Source organism: Suricata suricatta, chromosome 3 (assembly GCF_006229205.1).
Source record: "Suricata suricatta isolate VVHF042 chromosome 3, meerkat_22Aug2017_6uvM2_HiC, whole genome shotgun sequence".
In the NCBI taxonomy this organism is placed as follows: domain Eukaryota; kingdom Metazoa; phylum Chordata; class Mammalia; order Carnivora; family Herpestidae; genus Suricata; species Suricata suricatta.
In genome coordinates this window covers 2,562,154-2,586,640 of record NC_043702.1, presented here as the reverse complement: position 1 = coordinate 2,586,640, position 24,487 = coordinate 2,562,154, and the positions used below count along the sequence as shown (strand labels likewise).

Here is a 24,487-nt window from a genome sequence, read left to right as displayed (position 1 = left end):
ACCGCAGCTCTGGGCACCCTGGGAGTGGCTTGGGTCGTCCCCAAGGCCCACTCCCCCGCACCCCCTGCCGCCTCCCATCTGCCCTGTGCACTGCTTATCAGTAACCGGAGCCGGAGCCGCGTCCCCGCCTGAAACAGGAAGCCGGGGCCTGTGCGTGAGCCGCGGAGAGCCGGCGGGTGGCCAGGCTGGAGGATGGAGGAGCAGCGGGCGCTCGCGGCCGCCAAGGACGGGGACCTGGCCACCCTGAAGCGGCTGCTGGAGGCTGGCACCCTGGGCCCGGGCATCGTGGACGCCCTGGGGGCCGGCCTGGTGCACCACGCCACCCGCGCCGGCCACCTGGCTTGCGTCAAGTTCCTGGTGCAGCAGGCCAAGCTGCCCGGCTGCCAGCGGGCCCACAACGGGGCCACGCCGGTGCACGATGCCGCGGCCACGGGCAGCCTGGCCGAGCTGCGCTGGCTGGTGCGCGAAGGAGGCTGCAGCCTGCAGGTGAGCGGGACGGCGGGGGGGCGGGGGAGGGGGGGCATCGGCCCGTGCATGGGGGAGGGGCAGGGGCCAGGCAGGGCAGGGCTTTGGGCTCACCCGGGCGCCGCAACCCCAGGTTGTGTTTCAGGGACTCGGGTGCAAGCCCCACGGCTGCTGCTCCCCAAACCCACACAGAGCCCTCATGTTCCCTGGGGCCACTGGCACAGAGTGCCATGCCCGCCTCCACACTGGGGCACCTGGCCTCCACACTGGGGCACCTGCCCTTGCTCGTGGGGGCCTTGCCTGTGGGGGCCTTGCCGGTGTCCTCAGACCTGGCCCATGGGGCCCGTTTCCCACAGGACCTAGAAAGGAGTCTTAGGAGCTGTGGGCACCCGCTTGGACCACTGGGGACCTTGGTGGGTGACCTTGGTGGGTGAGGGCAGAGGCCCCGCTGTGGGGGCGGTGGACCGAGAGCCCTCGTGGGAAGGGTCTCCGCGGCTCCTCTCCAGGTCCCTGCCTGTGTGGCGTCCCTTCGAGCAGCTGCAGACTGGGAGGCTGGTGAGCGAGCTCTGCGAGGGCACGAGGGTGCTTCCCTCGGTCAAGCTGGGTCCCAGGTCAGGGGGGACTCACTGGTCAGTGCGGTGGCCTCCGTGCTGCCGTCCCATCAGCTCTCCCCACGATGCCAGGGCAGCAGGGCGGGGGCGGTCCCCACTTCTGTGCGGGAAGCACTGCTCGCCGGGGGTGCGGGCGCCTGTGGTGGGAATGCTTCCGGCCCCGAGGCCCTGGGGGTGGCAGGTGGGTGCCCGGCAGGGGTAGGGGACAGACCAGCAGGCCACAGAGGCTGCCATGGACACAGCTGGGCCTGCGGGAGCCCTTCTCGCTGCTGTGAGCCGAGTGCAGAGAGGCCCGGGTGCCGCAGGGTCACGGGTTTGGACCCTGGAGGCCCAGACCTGTGTCCTCGCCCTGCCTCCGCCCACCTCTCCCCTCCAGCAGGGAGGGCAGGGCCCGAGCTCCCGGGCAGGCTGTGTGCCGGAGGGTGCCTCCTGGGGTGGGGGGGTCCAGACCTGCCACTGCTCACCGCCCCTCTGTGCCCCCGCAGGACCAAGACGACACAGGGGTGTCCCCGCTGCACCTGGCCGCCCGCTTCGCGCACCCAGTGCTGGTGCAGTGGCTGCTCCGAGAGGGCCATGCAGCCACGCTGGAGACGCTGGAGGGGGCCTTGCCGCTGCACCACGCGGCCGTCAGCGGGGACCTGACCTGCCTGAAGCTCCTGGCGGCCGCCCACGGCAGGTGAGGGGCCAGACACTGCCTGTCTGGCCTCTGCGGAGGCCGAGCCATGGGGGCAGAGGAGGATGGGCCGATCACCGTGGGTGGCAGGCACAGTGTGTGTGGGAGCAGGGAGGGCCAAGTGCAGAGCCCGAGCGTGGGCGGAGGGTGGAGGCTTAGGGACAGGTGGCAGGGAAGGACCCTGACCCTGCAGGCGCCCAGGCAGGTGCGGTGGGCACACTCCGGCACGTTTTTGCTGGACGGGGGCAGCGGGGACAGCCAGAAGGTGCCCCGTGGTGCTCAGGCAGCTCCCGGCTCTGCCTCGGGGCCGCCCCAGGACCTAGGCTCCCCCAGCTGGGAAGGTGGGGACCCTCAAGTCACCTGAAGGGAGCAGAGGTCCGACAGCGCACTCGGGGGGTACTGAGGCCCCATCCGGTCACCGAGGGTTGTCCTGCCACATCGTCCCGTCCTCACACTGGGAACCCCTCCCGGATGGCCCTGTGCCCCTGCCCGGAGTTGGCAGGTGGGCGAGGTGGGCATGGCAGGAGGCAGCATAGTCCCCGTCCTTATCCTGAGTGCTCTCCAGTCCTTGCCCCACACGAAGGATGCGGGGTGCATGGTGATGGGCCACCCAGGGGTGCCATGCACATGGTCTGCCCACCGCCGGTCCCAGGGCTGCTATCCTGGCTGATGTGGGATTTCACGTCCACCCCATGCCTGACCTGGCCTTGGTCCCCTGGGCCGCCTACCTCTGGCCGTGCCTCGTCCCCTCAGGACCCTCCCGTCGGGACGGCTGGCTCTTCTGCTGCCCCCCGCGTGGCCCCTGCAGGGCCTGACACAGCCCAGCGGTGTTCTCTTCCTTGGTCTTCCGGTCCCAGCCCGTTGCTGAAGGTCTCGGGGACTTCTCCGGACACTCTGTGGGCGCCGCGGGCCTGGCCAGCCACACAGTGTCTCTTGGACTCACTGTTTCTGAAGTAGTTTCTAGCCTTGAGAACCTGGAGATTTCACATTAAAACACACAAGTGTGCACGTGATGTCTCACGCCCGAGGGTTCCCACTCCCACCCGGCACTGGCCACGGGAGCCAGAGGTGACGTCTGCGTCACCAGCGGATGGGTGGGACTTGGGTAAGGGACTGCCCTTCCCTGTAGCATTTTACTAGGGACCAGGACCTCAGCGGGCGCTGTAGCAGCGCAGAGGCAGAGTGGGATGGGGAGTCCGAGCCTGGAATTTGGATGCCAGGCCCTGAGCCCTTTTCGAAGAGCAGGGCCTGGGCTCCAGAGGTTCAGTGAGCGGCCTGCTGCAGGCCCTGCTGGGCTGTTCACCCCTAAGGAGCGCCCCTACCAGCAAGCCCAGCACCCTGCGAACGGCTCAACAGCTTCATGGGGAGGGAGTGTGCCCACTGGATTCCAGGATTCCAGTGGGGGGCGGGCACCACTGGTGCCCTTGGGCAGTGCACAACCTGCACAACCCGACAGGTGGCCAGTAAGGTGGGGCTGAGCACAAACAGGCCTGTCAGGTGCTGGCCTCCCCTCCCCTTGATGTGGGCCTTTGGCTGGGGCAGCCCCCTGCTTCCTGCAACCCCACCCAGCCCCCTCTGACCCTCACCTTCCCCCGCAGCAGCGTGAACCGGCGGACCCGAAGTGGGGCCTCCCCGCTCTACCTGGCCTGCCAGGAGGGCCATCTGCACCTGGCGCAGTTCCTGGTGAAGGACTGTGGCGCCGACGTGCACCTGCGGGCCCTCGACGGCATGAGCGCGCTGCACGCTGCCGCCGCCCGCGGCCACTACTCGCTGGTCGTCTGGCTGGTAAGGGGGCGCCAGGGCGTCGACCGGAAGGGGTCCAGGAGGGCCGGCACCGGCTCCTTCCTTGGCCCCCGTCACCCCCAAGCAAGCAGGGCCTGACCGGGGCGGGGGCTCCCCTTCTGCGGGCCTCGGTCTGCCCACAGGAAAATGGGGACACACAGGGCTGTCGGGGGATCAGACGTGCCCGGCCATCACTCTGAGCCCCCGTGTGTGCACTCAGGGAGTGCAGCCCCCAGCTCCCAGCTCGGACTGGAGTGCCCCTCCCCCAGGAGCCCTGGGGGCTCTCGGGGTCGGTGGCACCAGGTGTTCTGGAGCCAGCAGCGGGTGCTGGCAGTTCCTGGCCCTGGCCATCGGCCACCTGTTTGGGCCGTGCTGTCTCAGAGCCCGGGCTGGTCCCTGCCCTCTTCCCCTCTGGACCCATGGAGGGGTGATTCAGGCTTCCTTCCGGAAGGAGGCCCTGGGACCCCAGGACAGAGTGGCCCGGGTCGGGGGAGGGGGTGCCATTTTCCAGGATGTGCCTTCGCCACAGAAAACTAGACCAAGCGAGGTCTCTGGGATCCTTGGGGGTTCATTACCGAGGCCCGGTGGGGTCTCAGAGTCGGGGGGTCTCCCTGAGGAGGGGCAGGAGGTAGGCCCAAAAGGGAGGTGGCTGGGCAAGGGGCAGTGCCCAGAGCCAGGAGGAGGGCCTAGCGTTTAGTCCACGCTGGGGAGAGTCGGACTTGGGGGGCAGAGAGCAGGGAAAGGCAGAGGCCCCGAGAGGACCAGGGCCCTTTCCCGAGGGCCCTGGGAGCCACCAAGGGACTGCGAGCCCAGAGTGATGGGTTTGAGGGCATCTCTGAAGGCCACACTGGCCACTGGTGGAGAGGACAGAGCCCTCCCTGGCTCAGAGCCTCCCTCACGTCCCACGGGGCCTCTGCTCCAGGCCTGTCCTCCCGCAGGCTGGCCTCACGTGCCTGCCTGGCCCCCTGTGTTTGTGGCGCCGCCCACCCAGCCCTCTGTCCTGCTGTCCCGCTGTCTTTCCTCCAAGGCACCTGCGCCTGACAAGCTGTAGATTTGCCTGGGAGGCAAGGAGTAAGGGCTCTGGAGACGTTTATCTAGCAGATGAATGAATGAACGGAGGAAGAAATGATTTACCCGGGCCTCGGGACAAGTCCAGCCATCCACTCTGGCCTGGGAGGCTGCCCTCCGGCCTCCCTTTCCTGCTCTCCCTCCAAGGCTGGGCTCCGGTGGAGGCCCGTAGCAGGGGCGTGTCCCCTGGGCGTGTCCCCTGACAGCCTCTCCTGCCTGAGCCGCTCCACTCCCAGGAGAGAGCCCTGCAGCCTCCCCCTGCCCCTCTCCTGCGGTTCTGTCCCCACACCCGGGTTCCTGACCTGAGCCCTGGCATCTCTGGCCTCAGGGCCGTGCGCAAGCAGGTGGTCAGCACTGGGACTGAGCTGCCAGGCTTGGCTGGGGCAGAAGCAGTGGTGGGGGTGGGGAGGGCGGGCAGGAGGGGGAGTGTCGCCGAGCCCCAGCGAGCACCGGCCGCTCATCCCAGGGACGGAGCAGCCAGGGCTACGGGCTCTCAGGCCCTCCGGCCACCGCCTCCCCGCAGCCTCTGCCCCGGCTCGCCCTCCCCAGGGCTGGGCAGCCGCTCCCGTGGGCTCTGCTACTGGCTCACTGTGGGCTTCCTGGCGGGCACGGCTGACCATTGGATCAGCCGGCGGTGCTCCTGGCTGCAGGCGACAGCTGGACTAGAATTCCTTCTCGCTGTCCCTCCCACATAGAGGCAGCAAAGGCCGCTGACTTCGGGTCAGCCACCCAGCCCCGTCAGGCTGCATCTTCTGGCCTTTCGGGTGTGGTGAAAGTCGGCCACACGCAAGGCAGGAAGAGGGAGAAGAGGGGTGCCGCACCCACCACCCCTCCGTCAGGAAGGCGGAATTTGCCTCAAGGAGCCCCTCATGCTTCCCTGGGCCCCATGGCTGTCCCGGGGCTGCTGGGGAAGGTGGCCTCCCTCCCTGGGAGTGGTCACCTGCTCAGCTGGTCCCCCTCCCTCACCTTCCCCAGGTCACGTTCACTGACATTGGCCTGACGGCGCGAGACAATGAGGGGGCCACGGCCCTCCACTTTGCAGCCCGAGCCGGCCACACCCCCATTCTCGACCGGCTCCTGCTGATGGGCGCCCCCGTCGTGACGGACTCCTGGGGTGGGACCCCCCTCCACGATGCAGCCGAGAACGGGCAGTTGGAGGTAAGGTAGCCAGGTGGGGGCCGAGTGGTAGTGCCCAGGAGCCTCGGGAAGCTCGCCACGCCCAGGCGCTGCCTACCTAAGTTATTCAGCCCTGCAGGGGAGGTGTCCTGATTCCCCTTTTACAGATGGGTAAAGTGAGGCTCGTGGGGCAGTCGCTGCCCAGGACCCAGGCTCTGATGTATCTGGGAGCAAAGTCCAGCTCTCCCCTCCGTGCGCACGCTGCCCTCCCCTCCTCTGCACGGAGACTCCTGGTGGGTGTCGTCCTGGGTTCCTGCTCCGCCCGGGACAGCCCTTGGCTGGGGTCTCTGCCGTGAGCCCGGGGAGCCGGGCCGAGCAGGGGTGCGAGGTTAGCCCTGTGCTATCGTCCAGTAAATCTTGGGGACTCACACGGCCCGGTCTCTAGGAAACGGACACCTAGAGCCTGAAGTAGGAAGGGGTGATGTTTAAATATTAAAGGCCCAGGGGTGCCTGTGTGCCTCAATCAGTTAAGCATCCGGGTCTTGATCTCGGCTCAGATCATGATCTCGAGGTTTGTGAGTCTGACCTCACTGCTAGGGATTCTCTCTCCCTCTCTCCCTCTCTGCCCGTCCCTTGCTTGTGTGCTCTGTTTCTCTCTCAAAATAAGTAAATAAGCTTTAAATATAAATAATTAGGGGCACCTAGATGGCTCAGTTGGTTAAGCGTCCGGCTTCAGCTCAGGTCATGATCTCACGATTCATGAGTTCGAGCCCCGTGTCAGGTCTGGTGCTGACAGCTCAGAGCCTAGACTGCTTTGAACTCTGTGTCTCCCTCTTTCTCTGCCCCTCCCCTGCTCGTGCTCTGTCTGTCTCGCAAAAATAAACACACATCTGAAAAGTTTTTTAAATAAATAAATAAATATTTAAGGCCCGACATTGAGAACAGACCCAGCCGCGGGCCCCTGGCCCCAGCACGGGCGTCACCCACACACAGACTCACGTAAAGGCGGGGCCAGAGGGTATCTAAGAAGGAGCGACTCACAGGTTCCCCCTCCACCTGCCCCACCCAGCCCCACACAGGGTTCTCCAAAGGGGGGCCACCTCCCACAGCCCCCCAGGGCCCAGCCTGCCGCAGCCATGGGCAGGGTGCCAGGCAGGGCTAGTCGGAGGGAAGGGCTTTACTGAGGTGCAGCTGAGTGCCCCATTTAGGGTCTACGCTTCCAGACAGCTGCAGCCGGAAGCCAAAGTGTTCCTGGGGCCCGCGCGGTCTGGTGGAAAAGAAACTGCGCAAGCGTCATGGAAGGATACTCGTTTCTTTTAAAGGACGCAAAGGAGACCCCATCCCGGCTCCCGGCCGCTCCGCGAAAATTGTCTTTCTCTTCCTCTGACTCTCCACTCCTCCCCTGGCTCCACGCCAGCCACCCTCCCTCCCTCTCTCCTCCTTCGGGCCACACGCAGCCCTGCAGGCTCGCCCCCCCCCCCGCACCCCCAGGTTTCCATTCCCGGAGGTGACAGGGGGTGGGAGGGCAGGGTGAGTCTCGGGCGGGGCCCAGACAGGCCGGCAGGCCTGGGAGGAGAGGGTGAGTCTGCACACACCCCTGCGACCTTGCTACGTGACCGTGACCGCAGCAGAGTCCCAGCAGGTGCGGGGACCCCGAGTTCAGGGGGACGGAGGAGCCCCGAGCCCCGCCAGTGCGGTGCGGCCCAGAAAGCCTGCGGCGGTGCGTTCCTTCAAACGAAATGCTCCACACGAGCCCAGGAATTGAACAGGCGAGCCAAGGGTCCGAGGCTCCAAGCCACGAAGCCGAGGACAGATTTCCTTTCCATCTTGTCATTATGGAAATTCGAAACTCACAGAAGAGGGTCGAACGGGGCATCTTGCCTGTCTGGTCCTTCTCAGCCCTGCCCCCTGCCGCCCTGTTAGTTAAAAGCAAACCAGAGATGTCACAGCGTTTTATTCAGAAACATTAAAAAAAAAAAAGGAAACAAATACCTTAGCAAACATCTCCAAGAGATGAGGACCCTCTCTGTGTCTTTATCACGGCCTCAAACCACTGTCACACTGAAACTAATTCAGAGTAAGGTGCTGGCGCCTGGCCGCCTGCTGAGACCTTCCAGGTCCGCGCCGCCCGCAGCGCAGTCGGGCCGAAACAAGAGCCACGCGCAGTAGGCTTGTCTGTTGAGTCTCTTAGTCCGAAAACAGTTCCAGGAATATACTTTGTCCAGGAAATGGGGGGGTAATGCTTGATCTCCCCCGCAACTTTAAAATAAATGCTTATTGTATAGTAGTTCAGGATGATTTTAGATTCCTACAACAACGGACACATTAATACAGGCAGAGAGTCCCCCAGACTCACAGCCGTTTCCCCCTATCATCAGCAACTGAATTTGCATGATGTATTTGTCACAATTCATGAACCAACATTGATACAATATTACTAAACAAAGTCCATACTTTATTCAGATCTCCTTAGTTTTTACCTCATGTCTTTCTTTCTGCTCCAGAATTACCTCCCAAGATACCACACTACATTAAAAAAAAATTTTTTTAATGTTTATTTTTGAGAGAGAAAGTGACAGAGCATATTTGGGGGAGAGGCAGAGAGGGAGACACAGGATCTGAAGCAGCTCCAGGCTCTGAGCTGTCAGCACAGAGCCTGATGTGGGGCTCGAACCCATGAACATTGAGATCATGACCTGAGCTGAAGCTGGATGCTTAACCGACTGAGCCCCCAAGGTGCCCCTCTCACGACATTTAGTCTTCGCATCTCCTTGGGCTTTTCAGCTGGGACAGTCCCCCCCTCCCCCATTTTTTCTTGTTTGTTTTGAGAGAGAGAGAGAATCTTAAGCAGGCTCCATTCAAGTTCGGGGCTCAAACTCACGACTGTGAGATCACAACCTGAGCTGAAATCATGATGCTTAATTTGACTGACCCTCCCAGGTGCCCCGCCCCCGCCGATTTTAAAAACAAAACCTCAGAATGAAGAGCTGGGGTCCAGCAGCCTCCACAGGAGAGTAACGGTTGTTCGGCGTATTTCTGTTTTACTGGATCGTCACAGGCTTTGTTCTTTGAATGGTGCGAATCATACTTACTTGCTTTTTTAATTGCGGTGAAAAATACGTAACACAGAGCCCACCCTCCTAACGGCCTCCAAGCGCACGGCGCAGCGAGGTCACTCCAACGCTGTCGTGCAGCAGACCTCTGGGTTCTCGTCTCAGAACCGAAACTCCGCTCCCATCAAACATCTCTCCGTTCCCCTCCCTCAGGCCCTGGCACCTGCCTTGCTACTTTCTGTCCCTAGGAGTGTGACTGCTCTAGGAATGTCATATGAGTGGAATCATACGGTTTTTAGCCTTTGTGACCGGCTTGTTTGACTCAGCAGAATGTCCTCAGGTTTCATCCGTGTTGTGGGACGGGACAGCACTTCCTTCCCTTTAAGGCTGAGTAACGTTCCGTCATGCGGAAGGACCGAATTGCCCCCATCCACTCATCCACCAGCCGCGCTTGGATGGCTTTTACCTCTTGGCTATTGTGAACGACGCTGCAACAGAAGTGGGTGTGCAAATAGCTCTTCAAGACCTTGCTTTCTACTCCGATTACTCTTCAAAACATTAAACCAGCCTTGCATTCCTGGAGCAAACTCCACCTGATGGTGATATATAGCTGAATTTAATTTGCTAACATTTTGTTTGGGATTTTAAATGGTGTGGATGGTGCTAGCACACTGGTTCTCGAAGTGGTCTGCGCCCTGGGAACCCCCAGGACAGGTTTGGAATATCCTAACCCCTGGGCCCCACTCACGCAGACATCCTGGTTTAGTTGGTTCTAGGTGGAGCCCCAAATACCAGGACTTTTTTAAACACCCAGGGTGATTCTAATGTACAATTCTGAGAACTATCTGTGCAAATAGGATTAGCTGAGCTGATCCAGGAAGAATTCATAGAGACGACGTTCTTACTGCGGTGATTTGAACGTGGGAAGGAGCAGGGTTTCTGGCAAGGGAGAGGGCTAGCTGTGGCCAGACTGCTAGAACAGAGCCGAGAGCAGGGCTCTGACAGCCGGGGGTCCCTGGGGGCAGGCCTTGAAGCCGCCAACTAGTTCTCACGGGCGCTGAGAGGAGGGCGCCTGCCGGGAGTTGCCATAACGGGGGTGTGGCCGGGGCTTTGGTGTCGAGGTTGAGAAGGAAACCGCAGAAGCCGCGTGTAAATAAGGTCCCCTCCAGGTTTAGAAAAGTGGCTCTGGCTCCCTGGTAGTTCTCCACCTAGCGTAAAGTCGCTGCTGGTTCAGGAAGGGAGCTTCCCGGGCCCTGCGGGGCCCCTGAAGGCGTCCTGAGCCCCACGGCCTCGACTTTCTGCGCCCGGGAGGCGTTAATCGGCCAGCGCCCCTGATGTCCACCCGTTCGCTCTCCTTCATCCAGCACACAGTGACTGAGCACCTGCTTGGCACGTGACCAGGGAGCATTTGGTTCTCACCAGGGGAGCGCCGTCTGGGGCGGGTGTTGGAAATTTCGGGTGATCGAGGTGCACTTGCGCTGGAGGGGACACTAAGGGACCTGCTGTTCGCCAGGCAGCCCGCACAACGTGACAGAAGGTCTCCTGCCCCACACAGCTTCCCAATGGCTCTGACATGCGTATAGGCAGAAAACCCGTTTATAATTACTTGAGCTTTGAACCCAACTCAAGTAAATGCAAATATATGGGCGCACACACACACACACACACACACACACACACCAGTATTTCTCATAGCTTTAGTACACGTAAGACCTTTCCAAGAATGGTCCCACTGCATATGTTGAGGGCCTATAGCATTTTGTTTTCTTTAGCACGTGACTAAGAACTACTTGCTCTCTGGGAAAATGGCGTTGCCCGTGGCAGTGGCAGGGTCTCTGCGGCCTGAAGGTCACGTGAAGTCCGCAGTCATCCACGTGTGGGTACTCCAGAGGGTGATTTTCGAAAGCGTGTGTCATCATGGTGCTCATCCAACTATAAAACGAGGCTGTCAGATGTTTACTTAGTTCATTAACTAATGAGAAACCAAGCAATTCATATAGCCAGTAAGAAACAAGAACTCCACAGGTAAGGAGTGACGGAGTGCGCTTACACACAGACAGATGGATGTAAAACCCGCACTGTCAACAGGGAAATGGCCACATTCCACTGGACACATTTTGCGTTTTGCCTTTCTCTGGACGAGAGTCATTTATAATATGAATGTTGTTTTCTTTTTTTTTTTAACAACTTGCCGAGTAGTTGGCTCTAAGGCAGGGAACGAAAGGCAGAAACAGGGGCGCCTGGGTGGCTCAGTCGGTTGGGCCTCCGACTTCGACTCAGGTCAGATCTCACATCCGTGGGTTCGAGCCCCGCGTCAGGCTCTGTGCTGACAGCTGGCTCAGAGCCTGGAGCCTGCTTCTGGTTCTGCGTCTCCCTTTCTCTCTGCCCCTCCCCCTCTCATGCTCTGTCTCTGTCTGTATCAAAAATAAATAAAACATTAAAAAAATTAAAAAAAAGAAAGGTAGAAATAACCACAAGAGCATCCTAAGCAGGACACTCAGTAATCTGTTTTGTCCATTTCAATGCCTTTCTCAAATTTTCATGATACTGACATCAGACTTTGTGTTTGGTGCAGTCTTGCCCAAAGATCCACATAGTAAAATGCATGTCTTTTAAATTATAAATTATTTTTATTTTCTTCTATATATTAGAATATAATCATAATTATTTTAATATATGTTAATAATTAGTATTAATAAAATGTTACTAATGGTTATTAATACATATAAACATATAAATATAGTAATTATTATGTGTGCAGGCAAATGGTCTTATCTATGGAGTTCATGTTAGAATAGTGAATGAGGTGTCAGAAAATACTTGTAATCAAAAGGGGGCATTGGGACTGACGGCCTGGAGGTTCTTCCAGCTGGCGCCGTCCTGTGATGCTCCCTCGTCTCGGGTGCCGATGAGGACCGCGGGGTCTCAGCACCAGTGCTGTGACCTCAGGCTGCCTGGCTTCCCAGCACTCTGACCTTGGGGAGGCTTCTTGCCCTTCTCCATGCCTCGTGTCCTCTTGTGTAATGGCAGACACAGTAATAAACTTCACAGGGCGACATGGGCACTGAATCAGTGGCCCACGTGTCACTCCAGAATGGTGCCTGGTGCCATGAGGTACGTGGTAAGGGCTTGCTTCCCCGTAGCCTTCTCCGCATGGTGAGCATGATGGTCCCCAGCTTGATGGACTTGAGCTTTTCAAGGCACAGCCTAGAGGCCAGTACGTAAGAAGGAAGGGAGGAGTAAGCAGGAAGGGAGCAGGAAAGTTTGCAGGGTGTGGATGAGGCTAGAATGTGATGGGGTCACTGTGTTTAATGTGTCCCAGTTTTGCAGTTTTAAAAACCCTACCTGACATTATTGTTTTTCATGCAGTCAAGGAATAAAGGCTTACTTAAACTTACGCACAAATTACCACTTTGTCATCTTCATCCTTTCTGGCGTCTGCCGCTGTCCGTATGGGGTCCGTTTCCCTCAGTCTGAAGCCAACACCTCAGATGCTCCCTGAGTGGGGGTTTGTCGCTGGCCAAGCCTTTGTTTTGTTTTATTTGTTTGTTTGCCTGGAAACATCTTTATCGCATTACCAGTAGTTTTGCTGGGTATGGAATTGTAGCTTGGTTGTTTCTGCTTATTTCTTTTGTCGCTTTGAAAAGGTCATTCATTCGTTGTGTTGTGGTTTCTACGAAGAAGTTAGCTGAGAGGGGCCTCGGTTGTTAAGATGATCATTCTTTCTCTTGCCACTTTTAAGGTTGTTCACTTTGTCTTGGGTTTTCTGCAGTTTCACAATGGATGTGACCCGAGTTGGACTGCTTTTTATTTCTCTCACTTGGGATTGCTTGAGCGTCTTGAATTTGTGCTTTGGTGCTTCCAGAAGTCACATAAAATTCCCAGCCATTATCCCTTTGGTGACTTGTGCACCCATTCTGTTTCTCATCTTTTTCTGGGATTATTATTACACCTATTTTATTTAAGAATACCTTTCAGGTTTATTTATTTTGAGAGAGACAGAGAGAGAGAGAGAGAGGGGGGGAGCAGGGGAAGGGCAGAAAGAGAGGGAAAGAGAATCCCAAGCAGGCTCCATGCTGCCAGCATGAAGGCCAATACAGGGCTTGAACTCATAGACTGTGAGATCATGACTTGAGCTGAAACCAGGAGTCAGCCTGACTGAGCCACTCAGGCACCCCACATATGTTTTAGACGTTCCTGTGTCTCCTGGTGTGTTTGTATGTCTGAGCTGCATCCGGATGGCTGCTTCTGCCTGATTTTCTGTTTACTAATCCTACAGCTTTGATTGTTACTCGGTTGTTAGTTCCTTGTTCCTGACTTACTGGTACTCGTTTCTCAAATCCACCTCAGCACTTTCCATAGTTTATAATTCCATGCCTACATTTTCAAGCTTGATTTTTTAAAACGTTTTATTTATTTTTGAGAGAGAGAGAGAGACAGCATGAGCAGGGGAGGGTCAGAGAGAGGGGGAGAAACAGAATCCAAAGACAGACTCCGGGTTCTGAGCTAGCTGTCAGCACAGAGCCTGACGTGGGGCTCAAACCCACGAAGTGTGAGATCATGACCTGAGCCGAAGTCAGATGCTTAACTGACTGAGCCACCCAGGCGCCCCAAACTTGATTTTTATTCCCTCGAAGTTAGAAAGCACAGTTGTGTTCTATCTATTTGTTCCCAGGTCTTTGTGTGTCTATTTCCTTGTTGGTTGGATCTTCTGTTCTGGTTCTGGTGTCTTATATCTTTGTGCTACTGGTTTTGTCTGACTCTATGCTGGAACTTACATTTGAAAATAATTCGTAGGAGTCATGTGAGGCCTCGGACGGTATCTTATTTGCTTCCGCCTCTCGGACACCCATGGACTTGTGAGCCCAGGATCTCAGTCCTCATTCCAGGCTCGGGGTTCCCTGGACCACCCAGTGATGGGAAGCAGGGGGCCGGCTGGCTCCCGGTCCGCCCTCTGTGTGGTGGAGCCCTCACGTCTGGAAGCCCCTGAGCTTTGGCTGGTCCCCCTCGTCCCACGAGGCTGTCAGAAGAACCACTCCTGTCATAACTGGTTCCCCTGGTCAGCGTGCTCTTAGGGCAAATGCAGTTCTGAGTGGGGAGTTCATCCCCCAACATTGGCGTCTCCTGAGCTTGCCTCTCTTCCTAGTTACCCCCTTGGTGCTGAGGAGGGTGACTTCTACCTTCCGCCCACGGTTTACATTGTCCTAGAGGACTTGTTCCTCTACCCCCCCCCATGGGATCCGTCTGCCCACCTGCTTTGCTGCTGGCACACCCACCTCACAGATTTGCAGACTTCCATCTCGGGCATTCCGTAATCACCCACCTCTGCTCGCAAATCCGGCAGTAATCGGTCACCATCCGTTTTCCTGTTCCATCACGTGAAAATGATGCACATTGTGAGCGCTGCTGTTTACACGGACAGCAGTTCTGCGTTTAGAGCCCAGGGCACGGACTGCAGGGGCAGGGCTGAGCCGCGATGCTGGCCGTGCCGCCCACTTCCTGCCTGCAGTGCCTCGGCTTCTGTCTGGGACAAGGCCATCCTGGACGGGGCAGCTGCGGGTGGGGCGCGGGGGGTCACGTCCGGTCCTTGCAGTGAACGGCCCCAGGGCCTCGGCCAGTTCCTCAGCTGTCAGCAGCCTCAGTCTCCCATCTGTGACATGGGCATCATGGTGCCCGCCCTCCGTTGCACCTGGTGAATGCCACGGGCGCAGGCAGGTGGCCCCGTGGTCACACGTGCGCCCCCGCCCTGCAGTGCTGCCAGACGCTGGTCTCCCACTGCGTGGACCCCTCCCTGCGGGATGAAGACGGTTACACGGCGGCCGACCTGGCAGAGTACCATGGACACCAGGACTGCGCCCGCTTCCTGCGGGAGACAGCCCGGCCGGTAAGCTCCACAGGCCCCGCCCAGCCTCAGGGGCAGGGGGACGGGGCCCCCGCTGCCCTGACGGCCACGCTAGAGACACAGCTCATTGTGCACCCCGTGCCGTTCCCGGGAAAAAGGGCCCGGGCCAGGACTGAGCCAGCGGCACAAGTCAGCTGGCGAGTGTGGGGGCCAGGCAGCTGCAAGGGCTGTGGTGGGGCTGTGGTGGGTGGTAGGGACATGGCAGGGGCTGTGAGAAAGATTGGGACTGGGCTCTGACAGGAGCTGTGACAAGAGCCATGACAGGGCTGTGACTGGGGCCGTGACAGGGCCATGACTGGGGATCCCACTGGTGCTGTGATGGGTTGGGACCGGGGCCAGGGCTGGGCTGGTGGCTGGACCTCAGCCAGGACTCCTGTGGAGTGATGGTGTCAGACTGAGGATACTCTGGGTGTGGGAGCAGAGCCCTGGGTCCTCGGTGAGGTGACCCTGGTGAGGTGGCCTCAGTGAGGTGCCAGCCCCGGGGCCGTCCAGAAGGCAGCAGGATCAGATGGGCGTGTGAGCAAGTGGGGGAACCAGACGGGTGGGTGGGGGATGGGCACGCCCCCGGGGTCCCTCCTGCCCGTCCCTTCCCCCTTCCAGGCCAAGGCAGCTGCTATGACAAACGGTCCCCCCAGGCCACAGCTTTTGTCAGTTTCCTTTAGGGGCCACCCTTTTGGACAGCGGCCTTGGGATCACCTGCCCCATTTCCAGGTGAGAGCCGGAGGTCCGCGGGGGTGACGTGCCCCCCCCCCAGCCAGGTGTCACCGTGGGGCTGCTGCCGTGCCTCTTCTTCCCTCAGGAGCACCCAGGACTGACTGGCCCTGGGCCTGCGGGACGGTCGTCACCGGGCCGCTGCCGGGAGTCTCTTGTCACTGCCCCCTGGGGCCCCCCCCCCGCCAGGCTCGCTGCAGTTTGGGGCAGCGCGGGTGCCCTGGCGTCGTGGTTTGAAAACGAGAACTCCCTGCCTGATCATTTCCGCACGGGGCCGCGTGTGGAGTGAGCGCCCCGCCGATACCGTTTGGTAGAAGGTTGTCTTCTGGGCTCCGGTTCGAGGAGCAGGTGGGGCTCAGCGGGGTCCTGGTGTAGGGGAGGCGTTCCCAGCCCACATCCAGGGATGTCCCGGCCACCTGGGTCCCTCCCGGGCCCTGTGTGGTCACGGGGCCACCCGGAAGCGAAGATCAGGAGGTGGGGTGGCTCTACACTGCCACCAGGGAGCAGGTCCCTGGCTGTCCCCAGCCTGTCCCCGCAGTGACCCTGACCCCAGCCCTCCATCCCCAGGTGCCAGCACCCCAGCCAGACTCCTCCCCACCAGCCTCTGTCCAGCTTGGTTGGGGGTGGGGGGGGTCCTGGGGTCCCCTGACCTCTCCAGGCTTGTGGGGGGGGGGGGGGGGGCTCTGGTGTCCCCTGACCTCCCCGGGCTTGTTGGGGGTGGGGTGGGGGGACTCTGGAGTCCCCTGACCTCCCCTGGCATGTTGGGGGGGCTCTGGTGTCCCCTGACCTCCCCTGGCATGTTGGGGGGGGCTCTGGTGTCCCCTGACCTCCCCGGGCTTATTGGAGGTAGGGGGGCGGATTCTGGTATCTCCTGACCTCCCCGGGCCTGTCCCAGGCCGTCAGGGGGTTCTTGCTGTCCTTGCCATCTCGCTGTGTCACCACAGGATTTGAGGTGGAATTCTGGTCTCTCAGGCTCCCCAAATCAGTCTGGGCTGACCGGGTGGCCTCCCCACCCTGGCCTGTGGACCAGGAGTGGCCTGCTGGCTTTGCTGTTCATTGCTGTGTCTGCAGAGTGCTTTGGGGAGGCGTGTGGGACTCAGGGTTAGGACGGGAGCCTCCCTTCTGCCTCACCGAACGCCCAGGGCGGCAGGGGGTGCCAGTCCGTCACCTGTGGCTGGCACGTCCCCCTCCCAGGCCACCTGCCTCACACTCGCAGGCTTGGCTCCGCGGGAGGGCAGGGTGTCAGCTGTGGCCCCCGAACTGGGGAGGGGGGGCTGTGCGCCTAATGCAATATTGATGGAAACGCAATATCCAGAGGTCGCCGCGCCGGCCTCTCCCTGCGCTGGGCTCAGGGGAGGTGGCGAAAGCCATCATCTTCTGCACCACAGGGCAGGCTGCACTTGCCCCAGGGAAGTCCCGGGTCTCCAGAGCCCTAGCCCCAGGAACAAGGCCCGCGGCTCCCAGAGGCCAGGCCCACCTCAGCCCCGGCCAGGTCTGTCTGCTCCTCGCCTTCAGGCACCCCTCTGCACAGTGACGGGCTGGGCCTCTCTGGTCTGGGTGGGGCAGGGGCTCGAGGGGCTCCCGGGCTGGGCTCCTGGCTGCAGGCCCGGGTTTGAGTGAGGTCCCGCCTGGCAGTGGCACTGAGGAACAGCAGCCCTGGATGGCAAGCATGGCCCTCCATAAGGGGAGGAGAGAGCCCCCAGCACCTCCCAGAGCATCCAGACTGTTCTGCTCGCCCCCAGCCCTGTACCCTCTCCCGCCGGGGTTGGGGGATCTCTTTCTGGCTGGGTAGCGCCGGCGAGTTCTGAGCATCTCCGAGCCTCAATGTTCCCATCTGTAAAGCAGGGTTGAAGAGCTTTGTGAAGGTGGAGGGGATGCTAAGTCCCTCCCCTAGGTCCAGAAGGGCTCTAAGACCCTCTCCTTTTAGCTGGGGAAACTGAGGCCCAGAGAGGCCAAGGGACTCCCCTGGGCAGCCTCCTCTCCGGGGCTGGGTTACTTTGCAGCCAGTAACTGAATCTCAGCCGTGGTGACCGGTGTCCGGCGCCCATCTGCGGGTCATGATTTTCTCAGCCCGGGTGGCATTCCAGGCCTGCAACCCTGCTCCCCACAGCGGGCCCGGCATTGCTCAAGTCTCCCCGAAAACCCAGGGAACCGCAGCAGGCCGCCGGGGGGGGGGCAGCCCGGGCCCAGCTGACTGCCGCCCTCGGGGCAGGCGCCCCGTCTGGGGGCGGTGGGGTCCAGCCTGCAGCACGCAGAGTCGGGACCCAGCCCTGTGCTCCTTCGGCTCCGGGCAGGTTCCGTTAGTCAGGACGCGGGTTCTCCACCGCTGGGAAACCGCACGCGGACCCCGCGTCGGTCAAACTCCGAGGTGAGCGCCCCTCCGGGGTGTCCACGGGGGTGAGGTCGGAGCCCCACCGGTGCCCAGCCCTGCCAGGCGCCCTCCGTAATTCCTCATCTTCCTGACTTACAGGCGGGGAAACCAAGGCCCAGGGGGTGACTCCCTGACGCTTCTCCTTGGTGAGGGGTGGAGTAGGATTCAGCCCTGAGGTCCCCCAGGCCGCAGGTGCCACTCTGGGGCCAAAGTCCATTCCCCTGGATTGGAGATTTGAGCGATGCTGTGCCCGCCATGCATTATACATGGGTCTGAACCCATCTTCCTGCCTCTTCTGTCTTCCCCTGCCCGTGGGACCACTGTGGCCTGAGCTGGGCCTGGGGACCCTGTTTTACAGGGAGCAGCAAGATTGCTCTGGGTCTGTCCCTACAAATGCAGCCAGGCCTTCGTGTCCTTGGAAGGAGTGCGGGAGACCCGGCCAGCGCCAGGCCCCGCCCCCGCCCCGCCCCCCGGAGGCCCAGGTCCCTCCCCCCCTTCTACAGCCGGCGCACCTGGACCAAAGCAGCAGTGATGTGAGGGCCTCCCGGAGCAAGTGCGAGGGTCTCAGACAAGATTCTGATCCCAGCCCTCCCACATCCCGGCTCTGGCGCCTCGAGGAAGCCCCTTGCCCTCTTGGAGCCCGGTCCCTGGCTGTCCCCCGGGGCTGTGCCGAGGATGTGCTGTGTCCTGGAGGATGCTCCCTGGGCACCTTCTCCCTCCCGCGTGACCCAGGGATCCGAGTCCTGCCCACATCCCGGGGGGCTGCCCCCCTGCACTGGGGAGGGTTAAGGCACATGGTAAAGGATCCCACAGCCACCCAAGCCCGCCTGGCCACCTGATACCTCCGCCTTCAAATATTAATGCGACACCTCCTGCTCTCCCTGGGCGGCAGCTGCGACAGGCCCTGACAGCCCAGGGCGGCTGCAGCTCCCGTGCTCAGCCCAGCCCCTGCCTCTGTGGGTCCCCCTGGGCCGGGGGCCGGCGGCCACTCCCCAGCTCCGGGCTCCTGGGCTCTCCACACAGATTCCTGCAAGGACTCAGGTGTGAGGTGCGTGGTGGCCGGGCAGATGGGGCCACAGTGGGCGGCGGGGCCCGGATGGGAGAGGGACGCCGCGTCTGGGCACACCGGGTGCAGGTCAGGGGTTCTGAGGACACCGCCAAGCAGAGGTGGCTGCCGAAGGTCAGTGCCTCCTTGCGGGGAGGTGGGATCAGGACATGGGCTGAGCAAGGGGACACTCAGAGTGACCGGCTTTGCCCCAGCAGGACCGGCTACATCATGCAGGGCCAGTGCACAATGAATTTGGGCTTCTTATCCAAAAATGATTAAGAATTTAATTTTTGTATTTAAATATTTTTTTAACATTTATTTATTTTTGAGAGACGGCAAGAGACAGAGAACGAGCAGGGGAGGGGCAGAGAGAGAGGGAGACGCAGAAGCCAAAGCAGCTCCAGGCTCTGAGCTGTCAGCGCAGAGCCCAACGCGGGGCTCGAACTCACAAACCACGAGATCATGACCTGAGCCGAAGACAGACGCTCAACAGACTGAGCCCCCCAGGCGCCCCCAAAATGATGAAGAATTTTAAGACAGAGACAGCAGCACATCAAGCAGAGCTGCAGCATGGGTCCCCCGCTCCCCCGGACACTGGTCCCGGCCACAGGCCGCACATCCCCCATGGGGCTGTTTTGAGCCATGTCCTTCCTCTGTCCTGCTCGGGGTTCTCTGCACCCCCAGCCCAGAGGCATGTCCAGCCTCCACTGCACGCTGGAAGGAGGGGTGAGGAGCTCTAGTCTGATGCCAGGGTGGGGTGCTGGGGGGACGCAGCTGTGGCCTGACCGGCTGGAGGCGCAAGCCGGGGCAGCCAGGTGTCCGAGGGGCATCGGGGACGCCGCCCGGAGCCCTAGAGGCGGCATCGGCCGGACTTCAACTTTCAGCTTTAAACCAAAAAGCGGTTGGGGCGCCTGGGGGGCTCAGTAGGTTAAGCGTCTGGTTTCGGCTCAGGTCAGGATCTTGCAGTTCGTGGGTTCGAGCCCTACATCGGCTCCATGCTGACAGCTCGGAGCCTGGAGCTGCTTCGGATTCTGTGTCTCCCTCTCTCTCTGCCCCTCCCCTGCTCACACTGTCTCTCTCTGTCTCTCAAAAATAAATAAATGTTTTAAAAAAGTTTTAAAAATCCCAAAAACCAAAAAGCAGCAAGTTTGGCTCTGGTGTCCTGCTGGCAGACTCTTCTGCCGCCTCAGGAGGGACATGCAGGGGCAAGGAGGTGTGAGCACGGGCCCCCTGCTGACACCCCTGCATGGTTAGAGCGGCCTGCACACCCTGTGTCTCCCGCTGGCTAGTCGGCCTGCCCAGAAGTCTTGGCTTCCGCTGGTCCATCCCAAAGGCTGAGGCTGCTCAGGGCTGAGCTGGGGAGACAGCTCCGGGTCACGGGCTCCTTCTGGCTGCCCAGCCGTCAGTGCTGGGGGCGGGGGAGGTGGCCAGAGGCAGGTCTGTGCCTCACCCCGGGCATGGGACAGGGTACAGGGGTGCGTTTGGGGTGCCCCTGTGGTGCTTGGCCTGGGGTTCCCCAACCATCAAGCTCCCTGGGGCTCAACTTGGTGATCTCTGTTTCCAAGTGGCCGGGACACTGCCCCACCACTCCGAGGTGTGGCCGCAGCCACACAGCCCTGCTTGTGGGTTTGAGGAGGGTTCCACGTGGTTTCCCTTGGTGCCCGCTGCCCTTCCAGGGGCTCAGTCTCAGCACAGAAGTCGGGGACGGTCAGGGAGGGACTGTGCGTGGGCACGAGCATATATGTGCGTGTGCACATGTGTATGTGCGTTGTGTACATGCATGTGCGTGCGCACACGTGTGTACACATGCATGTGGGCGTTGCACGGGTGCACGTGTGTTCATGTATACACATGCATGTGTGAATGTGCATGGATGCATGTGTGCGCATGTGCATGAATGCATTGTGAGTGTGTACGCATGTGCACAAATACATACGTGTGTGTGCACATGCATGTGAGTGTGTGCATGTGTGTGCCGGTGCAGGTGTATGCTCGCACATCTCATAAGGCCAGAGAGAGGTAAGCACTGGCTGGACACCAGCCCTCACCCCAAGCCTGGAACTGTGGGGCTAAGCAGCTTCCAGAGAAAGGCTGAGCCAGGCCTCTAGATGGGGGGGAGGTGGCCACATGGGGGGCACGGTGAGTGACAGCACCGAGACAAGCACAGGGGGTGTGTGAGGAGTCCTGGTCACCGGGCGTGGAGGGCTGGGCAGACACTGCAGGACAGAACCTTGCTCCTGCTCCCTTAAGCATCTCCAAGCCCTGTTCCAAGATGCACATCCCCCCCCACCCCAGGGAGCACGGCCGAAGCTAGCCTGACGGATGCCCCTCCACCCGGCCCAAGTCAAGGCTCCCGGGGCCTCCCGCTGACCAGGTCTGTCCACCCCCAGGTGCCGCTCCTGATGACCCCACCGCCACCACCGTTTCCCCCGCCCCCGCTGTCAGCTGCGAGGCACTCCCAGGAGGATGGAGCGAGGGGCTCGGGCCTCAGGAGCCCCACCTGTGAGTACACGTCTGCAGGGAGGCTGGCCCGGGCCACACGTGCGCGGGGAGTGGGCGCCGCCGGCCTCGCCTCCGAGGCCCTTTGCAGGGTGGGTTGGGAGAACAGCCAACCCCAGGCAGCTGGGCCCACGAGACGTTCAGGACGGAGCCAGGGGCCTCCCTCCCCCCACCCAGCCTACTGTCCTGGTCGCTTCTTTAGAGGAAGGATGCACATTTTCTTGCTTACAAGTACAATGTCCTGGCCCCTACGCCGCCCTCCAGGGTCCCTCTGTGAGCTCTGAGCCCCCAGGGCCCCGGAGCTGCTCAGCCCTGCAGCTCCAGGTGCGGGGTGAGGGCTGGTGTCCAGCCTGTGCTTACCTCTCTCTGGCCTTATGAGACGTGCGTGCACCCACTGCACCCATGCATACGTGCACACACTCACATGCATGTGCACGCGGGCTGCCTGTGTGGTCTCGGCAGCCTCATTCCCTCTCTGGGGTTTGGCTTGTCCAGAGAGAGCTACATCAGGAATACCAGTGCTGCCCCGGCTCCAGAGTGCTCTACCCCCCACCCCTACCTTCTCGGGAAGCCCCTGACTCTGCTTTCCTTCCCCCTGCCGTAGTGTCTCCCAACCCGACCTGGCCTGGCCAGCATGACCGGCCTCCTCTGAGGGAGCAGATGACCTGCGCAGGGCCCCCAAGGATCACCACCAGCGCCTCCGTGGTCGCCGAGGTACGCCTTCCACCTCCCCCTCCCGCCTCCCCCTCCCGCCTCCCCCTCCCTCCCCCGAAGCCCCCAGCCGACCCTCACCGCCCTCCTGGCCTCTCAGCCAGGTCACTCCTGGGGCAGAGATGCGGTTGTCCACGAGTGGGTAGGTGGGCTACACCCTCCTCCTCAGGGCCTCGCACCCAGCCCAGGACGCACTGGAGGAGGCCAGCTCCCCTCTCTCCTCTTCTTTCTGGGCAGGAGGCCATTATAAATCCAACCCACCCCCTCCTTGAACGGAACTCTCAGCTGCTGACATGTTCCTGGCAAGTTTGGGAAATGCCGCCCCGTGCTGCCCCTCTTGGAGGGGCTGCCTCCCTGGGCCTTGCTCACCCCGTCTGGCCCTCCCCACCGGTCCGGGCTGGGTCCCTTCAGGGCCTTGAGTGACCTGCCCGGGTCTGCACAGGGAGAGGAGGTGGCAGCGGGGGACGCCCCGGACTACCTGGCCGCGCTGCAGCTGGACAGGCTGCCCTCCGGCGACCTCGACGGGCTGGTGCCCACGCAGGACGAGCGCGGCCGGCCCATCCCCGAGTGGAAGCGGCAGGTGATGGTGCGCAAGCTGCAAGCGCGTCTGGACGCGGACCCCGCACCCCAGGCCCAGGTGGGGCTCGGTGGGTCAGGGCGGGGCGTGAGAGGGGGCGGGGCGGGGCCAACGGGTAGAGAGTGCAGGCGGGGCAGAAGGCTTTGTCCTGCCCGGTGACACCCCTCTGCGTGTCCCTCTGTGGCCCAGCTTCCTTCTCTGCCAGACGATGAATCTGAACCCGATCAGGGAGTGGGGAACCTCTTCACCTGGTTAGAGGTGTTATTTCCACGTGTTCCTTTGTCTAACCATTTGTATCCCACTCTGCCCCGTGTCAGGCCCTGTTCTAGGCAGTGAGGCGCCAGCCCTGCGTGCCCGCCCTGTGTTCCAGTAGGGAAGACAGAGTGATCTGGTGCCTGACGGGGGGGGGGGGGGGGGGGGGGGGGGGGGGGGGGGGGGGGGGGGGGGGGGGGGGGGGGGGGGGGGGGGGGGGGGGGGGGGGGGGGGGGGGGCAAGGAGGGTGTCTCGGAAAGAGGCAGAGCCGTGGGAAGGGGAGTGACTATTCCATGTACGGGTGCTCAGGGGCAGCCTGTCTGGGGAGGTGACCTTGAGCAGGGGCCAGAAAGAAATGAGAGAGGAGCCCTATGAGAATTTGGGACACGTGAGCCTAACCAGAGAGAACAATAAGTGCAAAGGTCCTGAGGCATGAAGGGGCTGCCCAAGGGAGGACCAGGGGAAGGCTGGTCCCTCAGGGTGCAGTGAATGAGGCGTGAGGACAGAGGTGAGGTCAGACAGGGACCGGCAGGTGGATATTCTAGGACCGCTCACTGTCAGGCCTCTGGGGAGCCTCTGGGACTCTGAGCACAGAAGCCTGATCTGGCTTGGATAGTAGCGGGCTCCCCCTAGCGGTTCTGTGCGCAGTGCCCAAGTCTTAACCCTGGAGGGATACGGTTCTGAGTGATGGTGATGGGCTTTGTCCCCTGCAGGCCCTGCTTCGTGCCCTTGGCCTGCTGGGCCCCGCAGTCAGGACTTAGGGGTGCAGAGCACTGCTGGGGACCAGAGAACCCCAGGCCTCTCCTCACCTGTGAAATGGGGCTCCTCCCGCGGGGGTCCTGAGGCTGGCACCTAGCCCAGAGGGGGCCAGCTCAGGGGTCCATGTGTGTCTGTCTGTCCCACTAGCTGTGAGCCCTGGGGGACAGGATGGACAGCAGGGGAGCCCCGAGCAGAGAGCCGGAGCTGCACCCAACCACGGAAGGCTCTGGAGCTTGGCGGGAGGGGCGGGAGGGGTCTGAGGGGAGACCTTTTAGCTAAAACACCAAGGAGATGAGATTAGGATGTCGGGGGGGGGGGGGGGCAGAGCAGAGGCACCCCTTTCTGAGGGCAAAGACGGGGCATGCACAGGGCAGAGCGGCTGCCCTGGGCCTCGGACTCAGGACTGGGGCTGGCCAGCCTCCTGGTTTATTCTCTGAGCCGGGGAGGCCAGCTGGTGTTTAGGGACCGGGCCGGGGTCCCTGGGAGAACCCGGGGCCGCCCGCCGTCGGGGGTGGGGGCGTGCCCTCTCCCGCTAGAGGCCCGGATGACCTGGCCTCCCGGCTTCCAGGACGACAGCGTGGGCGCGGCAGGGCAGGGGGCCTGGCGGTACTCGGAGGCGCACCGGGCCATCCTGGGCCCCTTTGGGGAGCTGCTGACGGAGGACGACCTGGTGTACCTGGAGAAGCAGATCGCCGAGCTGCAGCTGCGCCGCCGCTGCCAGCAGTACGAGGGCGAGCTGGGCCGCCTGGCGGCCGAGCTGCAGGCCCTGCTGCCCGCGCCCCTGGTCAGCATCACCGTCAACAGCCGCTTCCTGCCCCGGGCGCCCGGCCTGGAGGGCGAGGAGGCTCCTGCGCGGGCGGCGGAGCCCCAGGGCGCCTCGGGGCCCCCG

General features: G+C 61.5%; 1 protein-coding gene across 1 annotated transcript in view; it reads left to right on the top strand.

The window, feature by feature from the left end:
- The first annotated feature begins 192 nt into the window (after window positions 1-192).
- Window positions 193-24,487, top strand: part of ESPNL (espin like) — a 24,577-nt gene continuing 282 nt past the window's right edge. Inside the window, exons 1-9 of the mRNA XM_029932854.1 lie at window positions 193-486; window positions 1,562-1,752; window positions 3,348-3,534; window positions 5,575-5,757; window positions 14,521-14,652; window positions 21,191-21,302; window positions 21,904-22,013; window positions 22,453-22,702; window positions 24,189-24,480. Of these exons, the coding sequence (XP_029788714.1) occupies window positions 193-486; window positions 1,562-1,752; window positions 3,348-3,534; window positions 5,575-5,757; window positions 14,521-14,652; window positions 21,191-21,302; window positions 21,904-22,013; window positions 22,453-22,702; window positions 24,189-24,480 (1,751 nt within the window). The remainder of the gene's footprint in view (window positions 487-1,561; window positions 1,753-3,347; window positions 3,535-5,574; window positions 5,758-14,520; window positions 14,653-21,190; window positions 21,303-21,903; window positions 22,014-22,452; window positions 22,703-24,188; window positions 24,481-24,487) is intronic.